At 32.0% G+C, this 22,033-nt stretch overlaps 1 protein-coding gene across 6 annotated transcripts in view; it reads right to left on the reverse strand.

The window, feature by feature from the left end:
• LOC149732051 (uncharacterized) overlaps positions 1–22,033 on the reverse strand; it is a 125,472-nt gene that overhangs the window by 17,221 nt on the left and 86,218 nt on the right. For 3 of the 6 annotated variants that reach the window (XM_089882145.1, XM_089882141.1, XM_089882146.1), the window contains 60 exons: positions 21,549–21,685; positions 21,391–21,494; positions 21,153–21,327; positions 20,255–20,394; positions 19,935–20,067; positions 19,466–19,594; positions 19,253–19,399; positions 18,895–19,176; positions 18,312–18,464; positions 18,123–18,251; positions 17,693–17,804; positions 17,301–17,461; positions 17,096–17,244; positions 16,865–17,003; positions 16,634–16,799; positions 16,242–16,363; positions 15,731–16,012; positions 15,543–15,654; positions 14,313–14,476; positions 14,107–14,255; positions 13,904–14,042; positions 13,497–13,668; positions 12,981–13,096; positions 12,546–12,699; positions 12,361–12,488; positions 12,163–12,290; positions 11,759–11,897; positions 11,529–11,697; positions 11,304–11,419; positions 11,086–11,242; positions 10,900–11,027; positions 10,257–10,390; positions 10,022–10,160; positions 9,725–9,896; positions 9,376–9,500; positions 9,039–9,195; positions 8,172–8,299; positions 7,967–8,100; positions 7,626–7,764; positions 7,398–7,566; positions 7,093–7,208; positions 6,671–6,827; positions 6,483–6,610; positions 6,059–6,195; positions 5,667–5,805; positions 5,423–5,597; positions 5,232–5,356; positions 5,018–5,154; positions 4,828–4,966; positions 4,576–4,744; positions 4,290–4,414; positions 4,083–4,239; positions 3,600–3,733; positions 3,386–3,520; positions 3,087–3,135; positions 1,881–3,030; positions 1,709–1,823; positions 1,431–1,541; positions 1,259–1,368; positions 35–269 (listed from right to left, as the gene is read on the reverse strand). In XM_089882145.1, coding sequence (XP_089738271.1) covers positions 35–269; positions 1,259–1,368; positions 1,431–1,541; positions 1,709–1,823; positions 1,881–3,030; positions 3,087–3,135; positions 3,386–3,520; positions 3,600–3,733; positions 4,083–4,239; positions 4,290–4,414; positions 4,576–4,744; positions 4,828–4,966; positions 5,018–5,154; positions 5,232–5,356; positions 5,423–5,597; positions 5,667–5,805; positions 6,059–6,195; positions 6,483–6,610; positions 6,671–6,827; positions 7,093–7,208; positions 7,398–7,566; positions 7,626–7,764; positions 7,967–8,100; positions 8,172–8,299; positions 9,039–9,195; positions 9,376–9,500; positions 9,725–9,896; positions 10,022–10,160; positions 10,257–10,390; positions 10,900–11,027; positions 11,086–11,242; positions 11,304–11,419; positions 11,529–11,697; positions 11,759–11,897; positions 12,163–12,290; positions 12,361–12,488; positions 12,546–12,699; positions 12,981–13,096; positions 13,497–13,668; positions 13,904–14,042; positions 14,107–14,255; positions 14,313–14,476; positions 15,543–15,654; positions 15,731–16,012; positions 16,242–16,363; positions 16,634–16,799; positions 16,865–17,003; positions 17,096–17,244; positions 17,301–17,461; positions 17,693–17,804; positions 18,123–18,251; positions 18,312–18,464; positions 18,895–19,176; positions 19,253–19,399; positions 19,466–19,594; positions 19,935–20,067; positions 20,255–20,394; positions 21,153–21,327; positions 21,391–21,494; positions 21,549–21,685 — 9,671 coding nt within the window. The remainder of the gene's footprint in view (positions 1–34; positions 270–1,258; positions 1,369–1,430; positions 1,542–1,708; positions 1,824–1,880; positions 3,031–3,086; positions 3,136–3,385; positions 3,521–3,599; positions 3,734–4,082; positions 4,240–4,289; positions 4,415–4,575; positions 4,745–4,827; positions 4,967–5,017; positions 5,155–5,231; positions 5,357–5,422; positions 5,598–5,666; positions 5,806–6,058; positions 6,196–6,482; positions 6,611–6,670; positions 6,828–7,092; positions 7,209–7,397; positions 7,567–7,625; positions 7,765–7,966; positions 8,101–8,171; positions 8,300–9,038; positions 9,196–9,375; positions 9,501–9,724; positions 9,897–10,021; positions 10,161–10,256; positions 10,391–10,899; positions 11,028–11,085; positions 11,243–11,303; positions 11,420–11,528; positions 11,698–11,758; positions 11,898–12,162; positions 12,291–12,360; positions 12,489–12,545; positions 12,700–12,980; positions 13,097–13,496; positions 13,669–13,903; positions 14,043–14,106; positions 14,256–14,312; positions 14,477–15,542; positions 15,655–15,730; positions 16,013–16,241; positions 16,364–16,633; positions 16,800–16,864; positions 17,004–17,095; positions 17,245–17,300; positions 17,462–17,692; positions 17,805–18,122; positions 18,252–18,311; positions 18,465–18,894; positions 19,177–19,252; positions 19,400–19,465; positions 19,595–19,934; positions 20,068–20,254; positions 20,395–21,152; positions 21,328–21,390; positions 21,495–21,548; positions 21,686–22,033) is intronic. The other 3 variants (XM_089882143.1, XM_089882144.1, XM_089882142.1) reach the window with 3 other exon arrangements.

The raw sequence follows: 22,033 nt of genomic DNA on the forward strand, positions 1-22,033 counted from the left end.
GTATATATAATAAAAAATATATTAAAACACAAACCTTTAACTATGACACCATTTTCTGGATTAACATTAAAGAAATATGTAGTCATTCCAGCCTTCAAAACAGTTTGAACTTGTTTTGGCACACTTTGAACATCATTAAGACCAGAAATAATATTAAATGACACCATGATGCCGGTTGGACTAATTGTGTGACTTAAATCTCTATACTGAACTCGAGTGTCAGGGGCAAGTTGACCATTCAATGCGCCATCAACGAACGAACGTGTAAGCTAGAAATAATATAATAATTATATTTTAATTCATTAATGCTTTATTTGGTAACCATGTGTTATGCATTAACATCGAAGATCCCTTTTTTTCTACTTGGACAAAGAACTCAAGTCTCCGCAGAACGATGGTGCGAAAAAGCCTAATTGGTAACTATGTACGGAACGAAAAAATGGCTAACCCAAACGTATAGCAACCTTCAAAACGATGTTGCGAAACGTTTTTTCAGAGAGCCCCACAAACACAAGAAATATTTTTTTTAGAATAATTAGTTCGGTAAAATTGTTTAAGTAGATTAAAGAGCCTAAACACACCCAAATGAACATCGGTTTATTAGATGTATTTTTCTAGAGTGTTTTTCTAATTCCAACGACGCCTTATTTGTTTTAATTGATTCTGCATAACCAAAGATATTCCAGCTCAAACACCGTCAAATTCATAAAACTGATTTGAAAGTTGCGTGGCGAAAAAAATTGAGAAAGGTACTACCCACGTGATAAATTAACTCACAATTCATACAGAAAGGCGTTAGGCAGTGTTTTCAGCGAAAAACGAGAGAACATAAAAAACACAGGTTTCGCTTTTACGAATGAATCAGTCACGTGACTAGTACGTTCCTACGTCACAATCGTGAAGCTCGTAGTAAAAAAAGGATAGCGCTAGAGATCACTGTTTGAGGAGGAATATCTCTGCCTATACTGGACTGATTTTAATAAGCACAGTATTTTTGAAATCGATAAAACGGTCGCTTTTTGAATTTACCACAAAAAATTAAGGTGACGTGGGGTGTGTTTACACTCTTTAAATGATGGCGCATAGTGATGTCAATAAACAAAACACCACACCATACTCTCATAGATTTGAAATTCTGTTATGTGCATCCTTGCTCATGGTGTATGGGAAATAGTCCAGATTGCATGTCCCCTTCTGTACCTCACCATAGGATCTTACCCTATACAGAATAATTCTAAACGGTACTCATAAAACTTACCGCAGGTTGTATCATTGAACTGAAGGAATCTTTACGAAACCTTAAAGTCGAATTAACAAACATCTCATTCAAGTTCTCCACCACTACAATACCGGAAAACTTCCTCTTTCCTAATCAGCATGAAGGTTAAAAAAGCTATACATAAAGTAGATTAATGAATAAAAATATATACCTGATACCCTGAATGTGCCATGGTGCATAAAGAAGGTTAAATTGCCACTCGTATTATTAATCACGTTTTGCAAAACACTTTCTAACGCACATGGGTAACCAAGATCATTTTCTGTTGTAGGAAATAATATGGTTTAAACAAATATAAAATTAGCATTACAGATGTTTTAAACTTCCTTATAAAAATAAATATAAAATACTATGGGCACATATAAATAACTATAAATACATATAAATAATAAAAAAAAGGTAATTATGTTTTAAGTTCGTTATATTTACCAATAAACGTCACCACAAAATGTATTTCCAATGTGTTGTTTGCTAATTCTCTGTAATACTGGATATCAAAGTTACTCAGAGATTTCCCTGTTTGCATTCGGTAGTTTGATAATACCTGATGTAAAACAAATATTGAAACCTCAGCTATATTTATCAGCAGTTATTAACTTACAAATTGCGTAACGTCTGCTTGCAATGTTCTAAAATCTTCAGATTCAGTTGAAAAATTCTCTCTTTGTAATGACAAAAACAAAGCATCTGATAAAGTAATATTTACTGTACCAACATACGAGTTGCCAACTGCAACTGGTGTATTTGTTGTAGCTGGCACAACCGTTATGTTTGCACTTGTTGTATTTGTTGCTGTTGTACTAGTTTCAAATGTTGTAACAACTGCTGTTGTTGCATTAGCTGCTGTTGTATAAATTAGGGTTGATGTATCAGTTGTTGTTGATGTATCAGTTGTTGTTGCTGTATTCGTTGTTGTTGATGGATCAATTGTTGCTTTATCAGTTGTTGTTGCTGTATCAGTTGTTGTTGCTGTATCAGTTGTTGTTGCTGTATCAGTTGTTGTTGCTGTATCAATTGTTGTTAATGTATCCGTTGTTGTTGCTGTATCAATTGTTGTTGCTGAATCAGTTGTTGTTGCTGTATCAGTTGTTGTTGCTGTATCCGTTGTTGTTGATGTATCAATTGTTGTTGCTGTATCAGTTGTTGTTGCTGTATCAGTTGTTGTTGCCGTATTCGTTGTTGTTGATGTATCAGTTGTTGTTGCTAAATCAATTGTTGTTGCTGTATCAGTTGTTGTTGCTGTATCAGTTGTTGTTGATGTATCAATTGTTGTTGCTGTATCAGTTGTTGTTGCTGTATCAATTGCTGTTGCAGTATTAATTGTTGTTGCTGTATCAGTTGTTGTTGCTGTATCAGTTGTTGTTGATGTATCAATTGTTGTTGCTGTAACAGTTGTTGTTGCTGTATCAATTGTTGTTGGTGTATCAGTTGTTGTTATTGTATCAGTTGTTGTTGATGTATCAGTTGTTGTTGCTGTATCAGTTGTTGTTGCTAATTCAATTGTTGTTGATGTATTAGTTGTTGTTGCTGTATCAGTTGTTGTTGCTGTATCAGTTGTTGTTGCTGTATCAGTTGTTGTTGCTGTATCAGTTGTTGTTGCTATATCAGTTTTTGTTGCTGTATCAGTTGTTGTTGGTGCATCAGTTGTTGTTTTAATTGTTGTTGCTGTATCAGACTTTTCAGTTGATTCAGTTATACTTGGAGCAGTTGGTAATATCCCAGTTGTGGTCGCATTAGTTGTTTCATCACTGCTAAATACACAATTTAAACTGTGGGCTCTATTAGTGTACAATATTCATGCACTTACGTGGTTGTCAGAGTTGGTGAAGTAAAAGTTGTTAGATCGGGTGTGATTACTGTAAATAAATTAAATGTCAAATTTTAGACTCTTGGTGCTAAGCACTTTCAATGTCAAACAACTGGCATGTATTCAGTTTTCAAATATTTTTTGAGTGACAGCTTACTACTATAATCATATGAAACTATGTATAAATATTTGTGTACACTGTTTTCTGTAACAGAAAATACTACAAATACCATTGAGGATGTTTTCAAGTGATCTAAAACACAAGTATTGTCGTCTTTTAGTTAAAAGTAAAACATCACCTGTTAATGGTGGTGGAGGTGGTGGGGTGGTCACCATTGGTGGGGGTGGGGGCAAAGTTCCTGTTACATTTATTAACGTTAAAGTTGGTGGAGTAGGTGGTGGTGGTGGCAATGGAGGTAGTAACATGTTGACTCCTACAAAGAACAAGGATTTGTAATAAAAATATAAAATATTGAGAAACAAGTATAAAAAAGAACTTTTTGGAAAAACTACCTGTTTCTGTTGTAAACATGGATGTTTTTGAGTAAACTGTTGTATCATTTATTCCTGCTATAGTAACGAAAGAAATTGAGTAGTTTGTATTTGATGTGATATTTTCAGAAAACACAACTGGAATGTGTTCAGACCTAAAAAATTAAAATAATAAAACTTTAAAAAATAAAACAACTGGTTGTAAACTAGTAAATCAATATCATTATATAAAAGGGTATTTATCTATTTACGTACTATATTGTAACACAATATTTCTGTAAATCAAAAAAGAGAAAAATATGTGTAAAGATTAATGGTTAAATTAGAGTTGTTAAATCCAAGACGTACATAACATAAGTGTTACTACTTATATTTAAGTTGGTGTGTACCAGTGTCAAAATTTGTGTCATGAGGCATATGCACTTTCTGTTAACAAGTGAACAATGACTGCATTGTGTAAATATATACACCACTTAAGCCTATTAAATCATACAAAGCACATACCCAGCAGGCACTGTGATGGAGTCAATCACCAGGTATGACTGGTTTATGGTTGCAATGCTTATTTTGTAACTATCTTTGTGTCCAAAAGGTGGGGTGAAAGTGACACTGATTGTTGATAAAGTAACATTGAAGTTTGCTTTTTCAACCGCATTTGGAACTGTAATTAATTATAATTTGAAAACAAGTTTTACCAAATTTTAAAATTACTTGTTGTATTTTGTATCCTAGCTGTGTCTCCGTCGCCAGTTATATTCATTGCACCATATGAAGATAATATGATTGTGTATGTTGATCCAGGATGTAAGTTGTTTAAAGTTGCATCAATAAAAGCACTGAAATAATATAACTGTTTTAAATGTAATCCCGAAAATCAAACAAGACAAAATGAAAAGTTTTGAGTTTGGCTTCGAATTGACATAATATTTTTTTTTTTATTGACATAAATAGTTTTAATGAGGTTTATTTAATTACTGAACACACTCGTATGACATACCTTGTACTGTTTGGAAATATTTTAGCAGTTATGTTTGATAATGATAAAACATCCATGTTAATTGCATCTATAACATAATAACTAGTTGAAGGATCCAATGCCCAGATCAAATCAAAACTAGTTTCCCTTGAAATAACAACATTAAGCCCAATCGGTCTCGCTGGTGGTACTGAAAGAAACAGAAAAAATTTATATATTTTTTTTGAAATGTTATAAAAAGAAACAAGGAACACATGTTTTTTATAATCGTACATGTTTGAACAATTTTTAAAGATGGACTAGTGAAAAAATTTCCAGTTTTTAATCCCAGCTTGACATTGTACAGCTTGCTCGACATAAGACCAGTAAAAGTTGCCGTTGGGTTGATGTTGTTGGATGGGATTAATATGCTCTGCATTGAAAAATATTAAGGTATATAAACATTTTTTTATAATAATGGTACCTGTATAATGGTGGAGGGATTTGGAACATCTGTTAAAGTAAGAACATATTCATCAAAATCTTCAGAAAAAGTTACAGGGTTAATCGTAACATTTATTGTAGATGATGTAGGATTAACATTCCAATCCGACCACGGTTCTGAAAGCATGACAATTATTAAATATTTTAAAATTTACCAAACTTGGACTTTAAGTATGCTTTGATATTGAACAAACCTGTTTTATTATAAATAAACATTGAAGATCCAAAACTATTGTTGGAGAATCCCCTTGGAGTCAAAGTTAAAATATAAGATGATCCAGGAAACAAATTACTGATGTTGACTTGAACGTTTCCACCACTAAATAAACACAGAATTACCCTCTATGGAAAGACCGCATTATGTTGTTTAAATAAATTAAAATACCTCAACAGTGTAGTTTGATTCTCAATAACACGCGAAACATTAGCAAAATCAGATGAGTTCAAGTTTTGAGCATGTATTTTATATGAAGTAACAGAAGGGTCATACTTCCAGAGCAAATCAAAAGCATTTTGGTAAGATTTAATAACAACTAAATCTGTTGGAGCAACTGGTGGTACTGAAACAATATACTGGGCATTATTTAACAAAGATTTTACAAATCATTTTACAAATACTGTTTACTTACAAGTAGTAGTAGTTAAAGTTGAAGGCAAACCAAGCGAATCGTTTGTTTTTAACTGAAGCATGATTCGATATGTTGCACCAGATAAAAGTGAAGGAAAGTATGATGATGGATTCTGATCACCAGATGGAATGGTTGCATTCTAACAACATATAACTATAATATTGTATATGTTGGAAACTAAATAGAGATATTTAAAAGTATTACAAATTTCACATAGTAATACAAAGGGGCTTCTGAAATACCAAATTGTGAAACAAAAGTTGGCGGGCAGTTTATGTGGTCGGAATAGAAACAATAGGTATTCACAAAACTCTTGAAATACTGTTGATTTATTGGTTAGGTCACAGAATATCAGGATGATATTTACTGTAGTAAGCAAATAAGTAAAATACCTGCAAAACATCCATCGGAGTTGTACTCAATGCAATTGAAAGAAAATATTCTGTAAAGTTTCTCGGCTCATTTACTGGTTTGATGTGAACTGTTACACCAGAACTGCTTGGTACAACGTACCAATCATACCAAACACCTGTATTGTGAAATATATGCTTAAATAATTACGGCTAGGCTACTGTTTAAAATCAACGGTTTGCCCAGTTTATGTGAGTATAGTTATTACATTATTATTAATACTTTTTTTTGTAGGATACCCTCGGTAATAAGACTTTAAATACACCCTGTTTGCTTACAAACTAACAACTATGCAACTTGGATTTGGCAATTAGTGTTGTGTTTAAAGACATACAAGTTAACAATGGTAGCAGCATTGGATTATTTATCTTTGTTTTATAATATTTTACATTAATTTTTTGTCACCTGATGTAAGAGTAGTGGCGTAAAACTGAGCAGATGTAGACTTCTGACCAGATATTGTTGAAATAATAATTGAATAATTTGTTTGAGGCGTGATAGTATTGTTAAACACAGTTATGGATGACTCAGATCTGTAATTGTATCAGATTTAGTAATGAAATAAACACAGCTAATTCTTTAATAAAATTTACCTGGGTAAAACTCTGTAAGTTCCTAATGTGTTGGTGACATTGCTGCTCTTAGCAATGTTGACTTGGTAGTAATCTTTATAGCCAGGTGATGGTGTGAAAGACACACCCACACTTGTGTAGCTAACATTAAATTCAGCTGCAGGTACAGGGCTTGGCTCTGCAAACAGTAATGCAATTATACAAACATTTTAATGTTCAAATAGGTATTTTAAAATGGGAAAAAAAGATTAGAATAAATGGCAAATTTATAAAGAGGCTATGTTAAGTTATTTGTAATTCATTCTGTTTAAATTAACAAGTCCAACTTTAGGAGTGGGTCCTGGGTATAAAGTGCCTGTGGGTATAGAGCTTGGTTATGTAGAAATACAATTAAAACAAATAAAAATCAAAGTTGTGTTGTAATAAAACCAATATGTGTTCACCTGTTCTTTCATTTATTTTAAAACTTGAACCATTAACAAGAACACCATTTGCTGTAATTAGGATTGAGTAGTTTGATCCAGGCAACAAACTCGTCAGTTCAGCTGAGACTTTACCACTAATCATATAAAATGTTTACAAAAAATGTTTAAATTTATTTATTTGTTTAAACACAATTAAAAAACAGCAAAAAAAAGGTACAGGAAATAAAGATAAAATGTCAGTCATTTAAGTCAGATATTGCTTAAGTTTCATAATAATATTAATAAAGAACCAAAAGCAACAGTGCTTATTTATATGTTTTTACCTGCTTGTTAAGATATTAGCAACGTGGAAATCAAGTCCTGTTGCAGTCATATCAATATTGTCAACATTTATTGTATAAGATGTAACAGCAGAGTCAGAATTCCAAGACAAACCAATAGTTTTTTGTGTTGTGTTTAAAACAATCACATTTCTTGGAACTTGTGGTGCAACTATAAATTATATTTTTACTGTGTTATAAAGTCATACTTTTAGACATAAAATAAATCACCTGTCATGACTTGCTTTGTGTAGGAATTACCAAGTACATTATCATCTCTAAGTTGTAGTTTCACGAAATACAGGGAACCAGCTTTTAATCCCGAAAAATTTCTTGTCAAGTTTGTTTCATTTAAATAAATTGTTGCATTCTAAATGAAAAGAATTTGTTCATATTATGATATTAATGTATACGACAACTACTATTTAGTATTATTATATGCTTCTTTTGCAGGTAGACGATGACATTTATATATATCTATATTACAATTATTAGTTAAATTTAAATTATTATATTTAAAGTACAAGATTTTTTAAATGTGTGTTTATCTTAATAATTAATTCTTTTATCACCTGTAAGATGGTGTCTGGACTCTGCATTGAGGAAATTGTTACATAATATGCTTTCATAGGGTTTACTGCTGCTGCCTGTGTCGTAATGTTAACCATAATACTGGAATCAGTTGCATTAGCGGTCCAATCAAGTCCTATAAATTAATTGTTAAAATATTTAAGGACAACTAGCTTTTTGTAAAAATCAAGTCAAAAGACAGCACACCTTGTTTCAATGTTTTGGTGTAAAATGAAGCAACAGAAAATTTATTTCCAGATACAGTTACAATTATCACAGTGTAGTTTGTCGATGGGTGTACATCTTGTGAAAAGTTCATTTCCTTTAGTTCATATCTGAAACACAATATTTAAGCAATTTTATCAACAAGCTATTTCATTTATGTACCTTCAATTGTTCCAATAGCTTACATTTGAGCATCTTTATTTATATATAAATTTACATTTTTTGTAACCAAGTCCCTTTAAGGGGCGTATCAACTAAAAATCAAAACTTGTGTATTGATAGATATGCTCAAATGTGACCTAAAGCTACCATCAAAGTTTTAAAATACAAAACAGCTTTTAAACAAAATGAGTTTCAAAACCACAAATTCGACCGCTGGAGTAAAAAAATTGGTCGTGGCGCAATGCATGGAATTTCCTATTAGAAAAAAAATCACTTAACTTTGAATTAAATTTTATTTTTGATTTGGTATAATGAATGATCGAAAAATTAAGTTATAATGAAGTCTTCTCAATCGAAAAGTTAAGTTATAATAAAGTCTATGTTTTTACAATTTTTTATATATTCCTGAAGAATAACAAATCAGAAATAAAATTGAATTTTCTTTAGTATTTTAGAAACTAGAAACAGTCAAATTTGAAAACCCCATGCATTGTTAAAACAGCCGAATTTCTTTTACTCCAGTTTTTTTCGAGCGATTTTTTAGGGATCGTATCGTTTTGGCAAACTTTGATGGTACCTTTAGGTAACATTTGAGCATATCTATCCATATACATGTTTTCATTTTTCATTGGTATGCCCCTTTAAATAGAAAATTCAAGGATAGTCAAACATGTAAAAGGGGTTTACCCTGGTAACACTACAGTTGTATTTAATACAATCTTGGATTGGTTGGTTTGAATAATGGTTACTTCGTAGAAATCTTTAATGCCGATAGCAGGAAAGAATGAGATTAAAATGGCATTGGATCCGACATCAAAAAATGCTTGAGTCACTGCAGCGGGATCTAAAAAAATATTCAATGAACAGCTAGATGACTAGTGTATGTGTTATCTTAGTTCTTTCTAGCTTGAAGTAGTAAGATAGGCTAACTAAGGTTTATCCCGGTCTTGTATATTCTCGAACAGGTTAATGCATACAGTTAACTTAACATTTAATATTACTATAATCCCCACTCAATACTCACTGGTTCTATTTTGAGTTTGTTGAGCAATTCCAAAGCTGCCATTTTGCTTTCCACGTGGAGTGACAGAAATTAAATAAACAGAGCCAGGTTGTAGGTCAGGAATATGAGCTTGAATATACTTTCCCCTATAAACACCAAAAATTAAGATGTTTAGTTCATCTATTTCTTCCTGTGCATCAGGGCAACTTTTGACTTGTAACTTAGCATTTGTGGTGGATTTATTTATTTTATAAAACAATTACCTTGAGTGCTCCAGTTACAGGACAGTCATACTTTTTTTGTGTTTTAAGTGTGGTTGCTTAAAACAAAAAAATATATGTTTAATATAAAAATATAAATTCCTTTTTACCTTACTGCTGTAGTTGGGTCAACCTCAAATGTCAAATTTGTTTTACCAGTCTCATTCATATTATGAGCCTCTATAGTGTATAATGTCACAGAAGGATTGAAATTCCAAAATATTCCAAAACTTGTTTCAGTTGAATTGAAGACATGTAAGCCAGTGGGTGGTACAGGTGCCACTACACATGCATAGTAATGTTAATAATAGTATACATTCAGATTCAAGCAAAAATGAACAGTAAATAAACTTTGCATAACAAGTACATAACACTGAACTTGAGTGTCGGCTTAAGTGTTTACTTACGGGTAGAAACAGATTTGTTTGTTGGTAATCCAAGTTTGTCTTCAGTTTTTAATCGAAGGCTTACAAAATACTGTGCACCTGCCTTTAGGTCATCAAATATTGTGATTGTATTATTCTCATTTGAGGGAACTGTAGCATTCTATTATACGAGAAAATAGTTTAAACTTTATTAAGCTTTTAGCTTTTGACAGAAAAGTAGTTTAAAGTTTTATATCAAGTTTAAATAATTTAGCACCTTTATAGAGACTTCAGGATTTTCCACAGTTGCGATTGTTATAAAGTAGTTATCAAAATCATTTATTATAGGAGGAGTAATGTTCACAGAAATACTAGATGCATGTGATGAGAGGGACCAATCATTAAATTTTCCTACACAAAATAAAAGTTTTTAAATTAATAATTCTACAACATATGATTACTCATATAAATATATATTATATAATGCTTACTTGATCCATCTATTTTTGAGAGTAATTTCATGAGACTGCAATAGGTTGTTACATATTGTGCAAAATAAAATTATTTGTTGTAAATGTTTCATAGAATTATATTATTTTCCAGAAAAATATATTTATCAATTTGGTGTGATTTTATTGTTTTATGATTGGATTAAAAAGTAACAAATCACAAACAAACATTTAATGTAAAGAAATCCAACCCCAATGTGTAGGTTGAATATTACAATATCCACACGTACATTAAAATGCACTTTTTCAAGTTATGCAAGCACTGTGTCTGGGTTGCACATTTAAATGCTTTTCTGCTTACATTGCCACTTTAGAAATAAATTGTTACAAATAAACAATTTATTTGGAGGAAATACTGTATACATATACACATACAAATATATACATAGGGTATTAACATGGCATGTGTACCTTGTAATTGAGCAGATGTTTCAAAAGTTGCAGTGGCAAATTTATTCCCAGCTACTGTGACAATTTTAATCACATACCTCTTGCCAGGTGTGATTTGATTAGTGAACACAACATTTGTTGTGTTCAATCTAATAAACAGTGTTAATTATTTGAAGGGTGAATATTATAAACTTAGAAGTGACTTACCCAGCCTCTATGGTTTGAATTGAAATTATATTTTCTGGATTGTTGGCTTCAGCTATGCTTGCATTATAAAAATCTTTATAACCAGCGGAAGGAAGAAAATATCCATTTATAGATTGATATGTTGCATTGAAAGTTGCATTTAAAACTTTGCTCGGTTCTATAGATAATCAAGTATATATTTGAATTTGAACATGATATTAAACGCAGGATGATTTTACCTGTTCGTGCATCAAGAAAATAACTTGAACCATTTGCCACAATACCGTTAGGTGTCAAGAAAACTGAGTAGTTGGAGCCAGAATATAAACCAGTGAGGGTGAATAACACTTTTCTGCTGTATTAAAATAATAAACATAAAATTAATATATAGTTTAAGATCGGTTATAGTTTGTACAGCCATAATAATACCTGTTTTACAATCAAAACATAAACAAAAAACACACCTGTTCATTTCTTCATTCTGAAGATATGCTGTGACTTGTGGCACTTGTGGAAAATCATTGTTATTGGCTTTTATCGTATAAGATGTGACAGAACTATCAAATTCCCATTCAAGCGTTAAACTTGTTTCAGTGAAATTACTGATTATAAAATTGGTTGCAGGAGGTGGGACTAAAAACATGACAGAATGTTTTGTGTGTGGACTTCTAACATGTAAGACAGTTGAACTTACGAGTGGTGGTTGATTGAATGGACAGCGGCCCATGAATGTTTTCTGTTTTTAGATTTAAGGAAATATTATATGGTGAACCTGCTTTAAGGTCAGTTATTACAATTGATAGTGTTGTTGCATTGGAGGGGATGAAAAAGTTCTGTAATATAGCAGTGTGGTTAGGTTGGTTGTGGTCAGTTCAAGTGAGTAATCAAAAAATAAAAATTCAATTTAATAAGCAGATAATAATCTAAGATATAACAAAATTCTGTAGACCTTAGCCTTAACAGTATCTTAACGAACCATTAAACCTCAATGCCCCATGTTTTGGTAACTTTAAATTGACACTTTTGAATTATCCAGTTTAAATTTATAGGTTTAAATTTGCAGCTAATTGTTGAATTTGTTGGTATTAATAAACTCACTTGAGCAACTTCATCAAAACTAACAAGCGACAAATGATAATCAGTAAATTCAATTGGACGTGGTACTGCAGTAATGTCTACAGTAATATGTGAAATATTTGGTTTTACACTCCAGTTGTCCCACACTTCTGCAAATTAAACATTTTACAACCAATTTTTGCTAAAGAAAGAATGCAACAGAAATGGTGACGTTCTTACCTTGTTCACGGGTTGTTGTGTTAAATTTGGAAACAGCATAGATTTGTCCAACATGTGTTAAAAATGAAACAGTATACTGTGTGTGTGGAAGTAAACCGTTTGTGAACATTGTTGTCAAATTTCCTGACCTAATACCATAAAGTAATAAAAAATGCTTAAAGATAGTTTATCTTAATTTAAATTACCGAGAGACGTTTATAGATTCAATAATTTTTTGTGCGGTGCTAGCTTCTGCAATGTTGACTTGGTAGTAATCTTTGTAGCCAGGTGATGGTGTGAAAGACACACCCACACTTGTGTAGCTAACATTAAATTCAGCTGCAGGTACAGGGCTTGGCTCTGCAAACAGTAATGCAATTATACAAATATTTTAATGTTCAAATAGGTATTTTAAAATGGAAAAAATAGATTAGAATAAATGGCAAATTTATAAAGAGGCTATGTTAAGATATTTGTAATTCATTCTGTTTAAATTAACAAGTTCAACTTTAGGAGTGGGTCCTGGGTATAAAATGGTTAGTAACTTTTCCTACAAAAGTTCCGTCTTAAAAAAAATTTTTTTAGAAAATGTCACTAAGTAATCAAAACAATACAAAAACTGTCTTTAAATAACAGCTTACTTGTGGTAGCATTTATTTGTAAAGTTGGTCCAATACTAGAAGGTCTGGCCCCTCTCGGAGTCACCGATATTTCATGAAGTGATCCTGGCAGCAAACCACTAATGTTTGCTGTAACTCTGAATGAATGAAGAAATTAGGAAATAAAACTCATTTATTTATGTTCATATGGCAAGACAACTCAAAGATGTATGACATTTGTCTTATAATGCACCATAGATGATGGTATCACACACATCTTACGCATTACTAGTGTTGAATGTAACTTAACTTATTCTGGCGTGGCCGGAAAACGACAGTCGTTATAACGCGGGTGTTTATACACCTCGGCCAGCTTAATATTGTTAAGTACTTTAACCATATCACTTGCGACTTAAATAATCTTTTAGTAACGACTGTGTTAAAGCAATTGTGTGTTCAGCACAAACATATATTGCTTACAACGGTGCTAAAACATACTGGTAAAGTTAAATAAATAGGAAACGGTACATTGTAGTTTTTGGTCAAATAATAACATACTTGTTTTGTTGAGTAGAATAGATAGTTTGGGTAAATAGTGGATAACTTGAGTTGTCCAGATTTTCAGCTGTGAGGACATAAGATGTAACAGCTGGGTCCACTTCCCATTCAACTTCCAAACTAGTTGGGTTTGAGTTTGTAACTTGTAAGTTTTGCGGTTTTACAGGGTCCCCTGTAATTAACAAAAACTGTTGTTAAATAACAAATACTCTAAATGTTTAATAGGCTTGTTTGTTATTTAACTTTATGCACACTAACAAAATTAGTTTAAACTAATAATTTGTCTCTCTAGAGAGAGAATTCAAATTATGTTACGTATATTAAACAACAAAATTCTGGTATGCGGCACAGTAGTTTCCACCTGTCATTGCCGTGTAAGAATAAATAAGTTTGTTCAATGAACTTACAAGTCAACGCTCTTTTCTTAGATGGATAACTTGTTCCATTCTCTCTTTCTAAGTGAAGTGTAACAAAGTAGGCTCTTCCAGCTTTTAGGTCAGTGAATATCAGAAATGGATTTGTGTTGTTTGAAGAAGCAGACTTCCACTGAAAATTAGTGTGAAAGTTTATTTTATATAAATGTGATTTAAACTAAATGGAAAAATCAAACCTGTAACACAACAGATGGATCAGATTCATAAGATATTGTAAGGTTGTAGAACAAGAAATGTCTCGGTAATGGTACTGGAATAATTTCCACAGCAATACTAGCATGATCTGGATCAATTGTGAAATTACCCCAGGAATCGTCTGACCATGCTGCCAAAAAAGTATGAACTTTAGATCATTAAATATATCATATGTAAATGCTCATACCGATTGTAACATTTCTATAATGAGAAATCCCATTAATTCCCATGTACTGCGCATTTATACGCACAGTATATTCAACACCAGATATAAGGTTTTCAAATGTTTCATTTGCAAAATGTTGCTCTGCAACTACTTCCTTGGTGCGCAGAGATTCATTTGGTGTTCCACTGCAAAATCAAATAATTATCCTTGTATCAGTTAATCAAGCTAAACAACTAAGAGTTATTGGTGTAATATTGATCACCCCATGCCTGCTTACAAGTTGCCAAGTTTGCCACTGTGTTTCCTTTTATTTTTATTTAACTTCCAATTGGGCAACCTAATAGTAACGAGAGATTGTGGCTTCAAAGCTCGTCGCTGCTAACATCCTGAGCGTATGTGTCCTTAGGCAAGACACTTACAGGGGCATACCAACAAAAAATCAAAATTTGTGTACAGATAGATATGCTCAAATTGATCTAAAGGTACCGTCAAAGTTTCAAAACACGAAACAGCTTTTTAAAAAAGTTTCAGTGTATGGAATTTTCCATTAGAAATAATTTCACTCAACTTTTGATCAGTTCTAGTTTCTAAAACACCGAAGTAAACTCATATTTTATTTCTGATTTGGTATAATAAATGCTTCTACTTTATTAATATATAAAAAATATTGTAAAACATAGACTTTATTATGTTTTAATTTTCAATTAAACATAGTTACATATGCTGACTTTTAATTACTTTTTAACAATTTTATTATATTAAAATATTTAATATGTCTCACTGGTATCTGCTGTACCATTTTCTCTATAAAAAAGTCAGTTGTTCATGTTGAACATTTAGTTTGAAAAATTGCTGAGTCAGCATATTCTGGTATTAGCTAGATTCAATCAAAAAATTAACACATTATAAAGTTTACATTTTTATACTTTTTATATATTTACAAAGAAGAAGCAATTGTTATAACAAATTCAAAACAATTTTTTTCTTTTAACGACAATTCAACCCAGTGGTCACTAATAGGTTGTCTAAATTTTTAGCCATACATAAAACAAAAATAAAAAACCCCATAAAAATATTCACCCATAAAGTTACATACGTGGTAAATCGCAAGCAGGCCTTAAGTATATGGAACCGAACACCCTGGTATAACAACTGTCATTGCCCCAACACCCTAGGGTAAATAAGTTTCATTTTTTCATACAAAAGCTGCCAAAGCTGACAACGGATGCTTTAAAATAGCTTATTACATACCTGTAAGCAAGTGACAGAATATATTTATCAGCAGGATACACACTTGGCCAAGTCACCAACAGAGTGGAATTGGTGGTGGAAACATTTTGGAACATTACAGGTGGTGGAAACGCTATTAAAATCAATGTTAAAATTCAAATGTAACTAGCAATATCAATAGATGTTAATCAATAAAACATTTTATTTACCAAGAGTTGTGAATTCAATTGAAGTTATATTGCTTTTAACACTTTTCAACACGGAGACTGCTGTGACGGTGTAGGTTGTATTTGGTTTGAGATGTTTAAAATAAATTGTTGAATTAATGCCAGAAGTTGAAATGTCTTTTTTCTCCACAACAGTGGCATTTCCACTTTGTGTAATAATGACAGTGTATAGATCAGCAGATTCTAACTGTGGTAAAACCTGTAAGCTCGTTTCAGTTAAGTTCCGTGTCACAACAGATATGTTTTGGATTCCAGCTGGTTTCACTGAAAAAAAGATTACTTAATATACGGTCCACCTCGCTTAAGCGTACCACGTCTGAACCAAACCAAACTGGACCGATTAAGTGGGTGGTTCAATTAAACTAAGGCTGATTAAGTAAATAGAAAATTGCTAAAATTGCTGTTTAAAGTTTAAAATTGATATATTATTATTTAGGTGTTAGGCACGGTTATATTAGAAACTATTAACCCAAGTTTTATTTATTCAACTTACTAGTTTTTGCTTGTATGGTTATATTTTTACCAATGCTTCCCATATTTTTTCCAAGTGGTACAAGAGTAAGTGTGTGCATAGCATCTGGTATGAGATCAGTCAACAAATATTCCATTATTGTTCTGCACTCAAAAAAGATATTTTAAGTAACAATTAAATAAGTTCTATATACATTAATGGAGGCATTTGTAAACAAATTAGGCTCCGTGTGCACTTGGATTTTCCGAATCAGTTAGCAGCCAATTATTTTTTTTTTTAACTTAAATACTAAAATTTGACATATCACACGTCAAAATCAATTATTAAAACTTATATTGCACATTCAAGCTCATATCATAACATACAGTTCAAAAATCCCAACATAATCAATTAATCATCATTAAGTAATTTACCCATTTGGTTGGAAAGAAGTTAGCTGGTAATCACTTCTGTTTGTTGAATCCAAATCAGTTGCACTAATTGTATATGATGTAACAGAAGCATCATATTCCCATTGAAGTTTGATTGTGGTAGAAGTTGTATCAGATACTACTACATTCAGTGGAGCTGTAGGGGGAACTAATAAAATATGTAAGTCAGCATGGTCTTAATATAAGAAGTTATAACGTACACCCATTACTTACATGTGGTGACCAGTTTTACAACAGGAGGATTTGTTGAAGAATTACCTTGTTGTTGAAGTACAACTAGATAATCTTTGCCAGATATTAAGTTGTTGAACAGCACAGATAGGTTTGTGTCATTCAATGGAATCTTAAATGTCTAAATTTATTTTTTTTATTTTTTTATGATGATTTCTAAGTCTTAAAGTAAACAAATCATTACATATTAAATAAATTTATATTTATACTTACTACATATGGTTTATCAGGCTTGTCCAGTTCAACAATAGAAACGTTATACTGAGTAAAGGTCTGTTTATCATCAGTAGCAGTTATGTTGACCGTAACAGTGGACGAAGTGGATAATGTTGTAAAATTTGTCCAACCCTCATTTCCACCGACTATGTTATATATAATACATAAAAAATCAAATAAAAACAAGATAAAAATTAAATACCTGTTATATTTTTGCTGGAAGATGTTCCATTTATACCAAGGTATTGTGTATTAATTGTAACATTGTAGGTTTGTCCAGGGTAAAGATTTAAAAAGGTATGACGAGTCAAATTGCTGATTGAAAAAATTTCTTCTTGTTGTTGCACAGCAAGTGGTCTTTGGCTGATAATAACGGTTAAATAGTTTTAATAATTGCAATTATTTACTTTCTTTGGGTGGCTAGGGAGCTTAATAATTGTAAGACCCTAGACGAGTGTCATATTGTGCACTGTATGCAGTGGCTTCATACACTCTGTACTTGCGATTTATTGAATATGCAATTATATAACATTTGCATTATAACTCAGATTTAATTAACAAATACAACTTTTGTAAAATAAAGACAAATAGTACCTGAAGCTAATAGTTATGAAATATGTATCAGTTGGATTGACTGGTTCCCATTCAACAACAACATTCGAAGCATTAGATTGAACATTCCAGATTAAAACTGATGGAGGTGGTACTGTGGAAAATGGTCAAGGGCTTTAGGTAAAATATATCACATATGTACAAATTTAATATAACTTTGTTTTATTTCAATAATACACAAAATAGAAACGATAGGAACTAATGGTAGAGCAACTGTCACTATGAGATACTAATGAATTAATGAAAATAAATACATATATTCATATATATATATATATACGTATACTACTTTTTGGATAAAATGTCTGAACAAGAACCCCAAAAGCACTCATATTCATCCATTTAATTAAAACAACCAGTCTCAATTGGATAAAGTTTTCATAAAAGTATTTTTGAATAAAATATGACTTACATGTTTTAATAGTGTTCACTTTTGGATTACTTGAAAATTCTTCAATATTGGCCACAGCATATACAATGTAATCATTCAGTGGTGATAGGTCAGTGAAAGTTGCAGATAAATTTTCTCCAGTCTTTGTAGCTTCAAAAAAAATAGAATATTTAGATCAAAAGAGATCATGCACCTACAAAGTTAACTTACAATTGATTGTCACTGTTTTGTTTAGACTTGTACCATTTAAATTGGCAAGCCATACAGTGTATCCATCAACAGTTTGATTGACAGGATAAAGTTTGACTTGAATGCTGTTTGGTGTAGATGTTAAATTCCACTGTACAACAGGATCCAGAACAACTAAAATACATCAACTAGTTATTACTACTATGTAATGTCAGCCTAAAAAGGCATGTAAGCGACATGATTGTTTATAGTATGAAATTTCATAAAGTCCACAACAGGTCGAAATCTGCCCTATTTTCAAAGGGCATATCAAAAAAATTGTTTAAAGATTGAGATGCTCAACTGTGGTCTTAGGGTACCAACAAAGTTTCAAGATTTAAAACCTAATAAAGTTAATATTTTACAATTGTTTTCATATATACAAAAACAAAAAGCATTTAATACACCAAATCCGATTGTTTTTGATTTTTTCCAAGTAGTTTAGAAACTAGATACGGTTAAAGTTCAGTAATGTTTTTTTAAACGGGAAATCACATACATTGTGGCTGGACTATATACAATCCACTTTATCTAAAATTCACAAAATAAACCTGTGTTTACTCACCTGTTGTTACATTTCCAGAATCTTTTGGACTGCTGACACCTGATACAATGCTATATATTTCAACTGTGTATTTTGTAGATGGAACTAGATTTTTAAAAGCGATTGATTGTGTTACATTTGTAGAGTTTGCAGTTTTTACAGAAACTGTTTTGTTCTTGCTGCTTTCACTGATTAATACAACATAACTATCAACTTGTGTTGCAACTTCTGAAGGCAATATTTCAACAACCAAACTCGTAACATCTGATGTGGCAGTCCACTTGGTTGGAGGTGGCGGAACTACTGTATAACATTTAAACTTTTACAACTGCACAAAAAATATTGTACCCAACAAAACAAATTTAAATAATAAACATACATGTTGTTGCATTTTTAGCACGAGCAGGTCCTATTTTCCCACGATATACTGTTGAAATAGAAACTGTATATTCAGTGTGGGGTCGTAGCCCTTCCAATAAAACACTAGCCACATTACTATGTATTGTCAAATTTGTCTGATAGGAACCTAATTATAAAACATTAAATTTAGTTGCAAGATATCATCTAATTGAATAAACGCATGAAACAATACCAAAATTTAGGTTGTCTGGAACAGCTTTGATAAAATAATCCCCATCAAAGTTTGGTAAAATTTGAATGTTGACAATTGCGCTTGTTACATTTGTTGTAACATTGAAATCCAATCCAGTTGGTAGAATTTCTGAATTATTTAATACCAGTTACTTATTTGTCTCTGCATGGTGAGTCAATTTAAGGTATAGCATGGATCAACCACCATACCCAGTGGTTTCATATATCTCACAACTGTCCACAAGTTACCAAGCATGCCATTTTGTAGTGCCAATTTGGACAACCCAGTAGTGACCACTGGGTTAAGGTAATTAGTAATTACTGTTAGTTATCCTGTTCAAAGACACACATTCCAACATTGGTATGAATGTCAAACCCTAAAACTACATTTACCACAAGCCAAGTAGCATCACAGATTGAATAGTTAGTATTATTAATTACTTTTTTAATTTAACAACTAACACACTTACTAGTCTGAGATTCTTTAGTATTTGTTGGTCCAGTAATATTAGATACCAATGCTGCAACCTGTACCTCATATGTTGTATTGGGCAATAATAATTCAAATAATATGTTTGACAAATTGGAATCTGCTGATAAAATCTAAAAAATAAAAAAAAATTTAGTAGAATGCCACTGCAAAATACAAATGTACAATTTAAGATAATTGTAATAATGGTAACTTAGGAGATTCCCTTTCGGTAATTTACCATATAAAATTAAGATAAAACAGTAATTTACAACTGGAATTATTAAATAGTATATAACATTATAGCTAAAACAATATTACCTTTTCTGCAGTTATATTTACTTCACCAAACTGCTTAACAGATACATAGTAGAAATCAATTAAGCTTGTGTTTGTTGTAATGTTCACAGATACTGATGAATACGTGGAATCCAAGGTAAAAGTAACAGTTGGTAGCAGTGCTAAAACAGAATTTTACTTAGTATTTTTTTATCAACGGGCTACCCGTAAAACGAGATTTCAAAAATAGTCTCGTCTTTTCCCGAGTCACATCTCCGATCAATGGGTTGGACTCGTTGTGATTGCCGTTAAGTGTATTGGCCAAGGACACATACGCCCGCAAAACGATAGCAGCGATAAGCCTCGTAAAACCTCGTAACAGCGCGAAAGGATGGCGCGCTAACCTATGGTTGGACTCTTGTATATTTAATATTGGATAATTCTACTACCGCATCGAGTGATTTTTCGAGATAATATTGTTATTTTTAAGGATGAAACTGTCCCCGTGGTAAGCTCTAAAACAACGTCGACAGTACACTTCATAGAACCGAAAACGTATTGATTAAATGTTTCAGAACTTATATCATGTATTATCAAGCTTTCTCTACAACTGCTTAACCTTCGGTGTCACATTGTTAGTTGGTTCGACATTATTTACTACTGAGTGGTTGTTGTACATGTCAGTCATTCATAAACTCTGTTTTGTTGAGCAAATGTTCGAGCTGTGTACGCATAGGGTTACTTACAATTTTCCATGAGCGTAGTGCATACATAAATGTATTTGTACAAAAAAATAATCCCAGAATATCTTAATCGGAATCAAAACCTAATAAGAACTGCTTTAAACTAACACCACAGCTGTTTTGATCACTTTTCCGTTGTTTATAAAGTTTAGATAAAATAAACAAATCTATGTTGTGTAAGACCATACAACTTATACCTGTGGTCACATCAATATATGATTGGACGCTTTTACTTTCCTCAACAACAGAGTTCAAAGTTATGATATAGTTTGTCTCTGGTTGTAAACCGACGAATGTAGCTTCCATTTCCTCAGTGCTCACATTTGCACGAAACAAAACAACATTTGGATTTGAAGCATTAGACACACTTAGCTAGGTAACAAACACATAGTAAATATTCTGGTGAAAAACTTAAACTCACACTTCGACTTTTACCTCAAACCTGTCGACTTCATTAGTCCAATTTGTCGTGTTAAAGGACACAGTTATGCTCGTGAGGTTCGAATGTGCTGTAACATTGACAACCCTTGGAGCGGAATCTAAGAATTTAATTTTACATAAACTTTCATTATTTTTTGTAACAATAGACGTACCTGTTCTGACAGGGAGACTCGTCACATTGCCTTGAACTTCTCTCACTTTTGTGCGCACCATCACCACGTACTCTGTGTTGGGTTTTAAGTTCGAAAATACCGCAGTGATATTTTTGTCATGAGTTATTGTTCGATTTCTGTGACGGAATATATAGTTGGATGGGGGGAGATGGGACCCCTTTTCGTTCTATTTTCTTGTCCCATTTGGTAGTAAACAAAGAACATTCAATGAATTACAAAACCTTATCCTCACGACGTCCATAGACCATTGTTAAATGTTTAAAACGCGATCAGAATATTTAAATATCATGTGCTAAAGGTGTCCCATCTTCCCCCACAGTACTCTACTTAGTATTTATTATATATATAAATCTAAAGCTTTCGAGTAAGTTTTATTTTTCGTATCCATTTTCTGTCATTGTCTTTGAGAAAAGCCAGTTGAATGAATGAATGTAACTTACTTCATCCTCGCGTGGCCGAAAAAA

This window comes from Ciona robusta, chromosome 8, assembly GCF_009617815.1.
Source record: "Ciona robusta chromosome 8, ASM961781v2".
Taxonomy (NCBI): domain Eukaryota; kingdom Metazoa; phylum Chordata; class Ascidiacea; order Phlebobranchia; family Cionidae; genus Ciona; species Ciona robusta.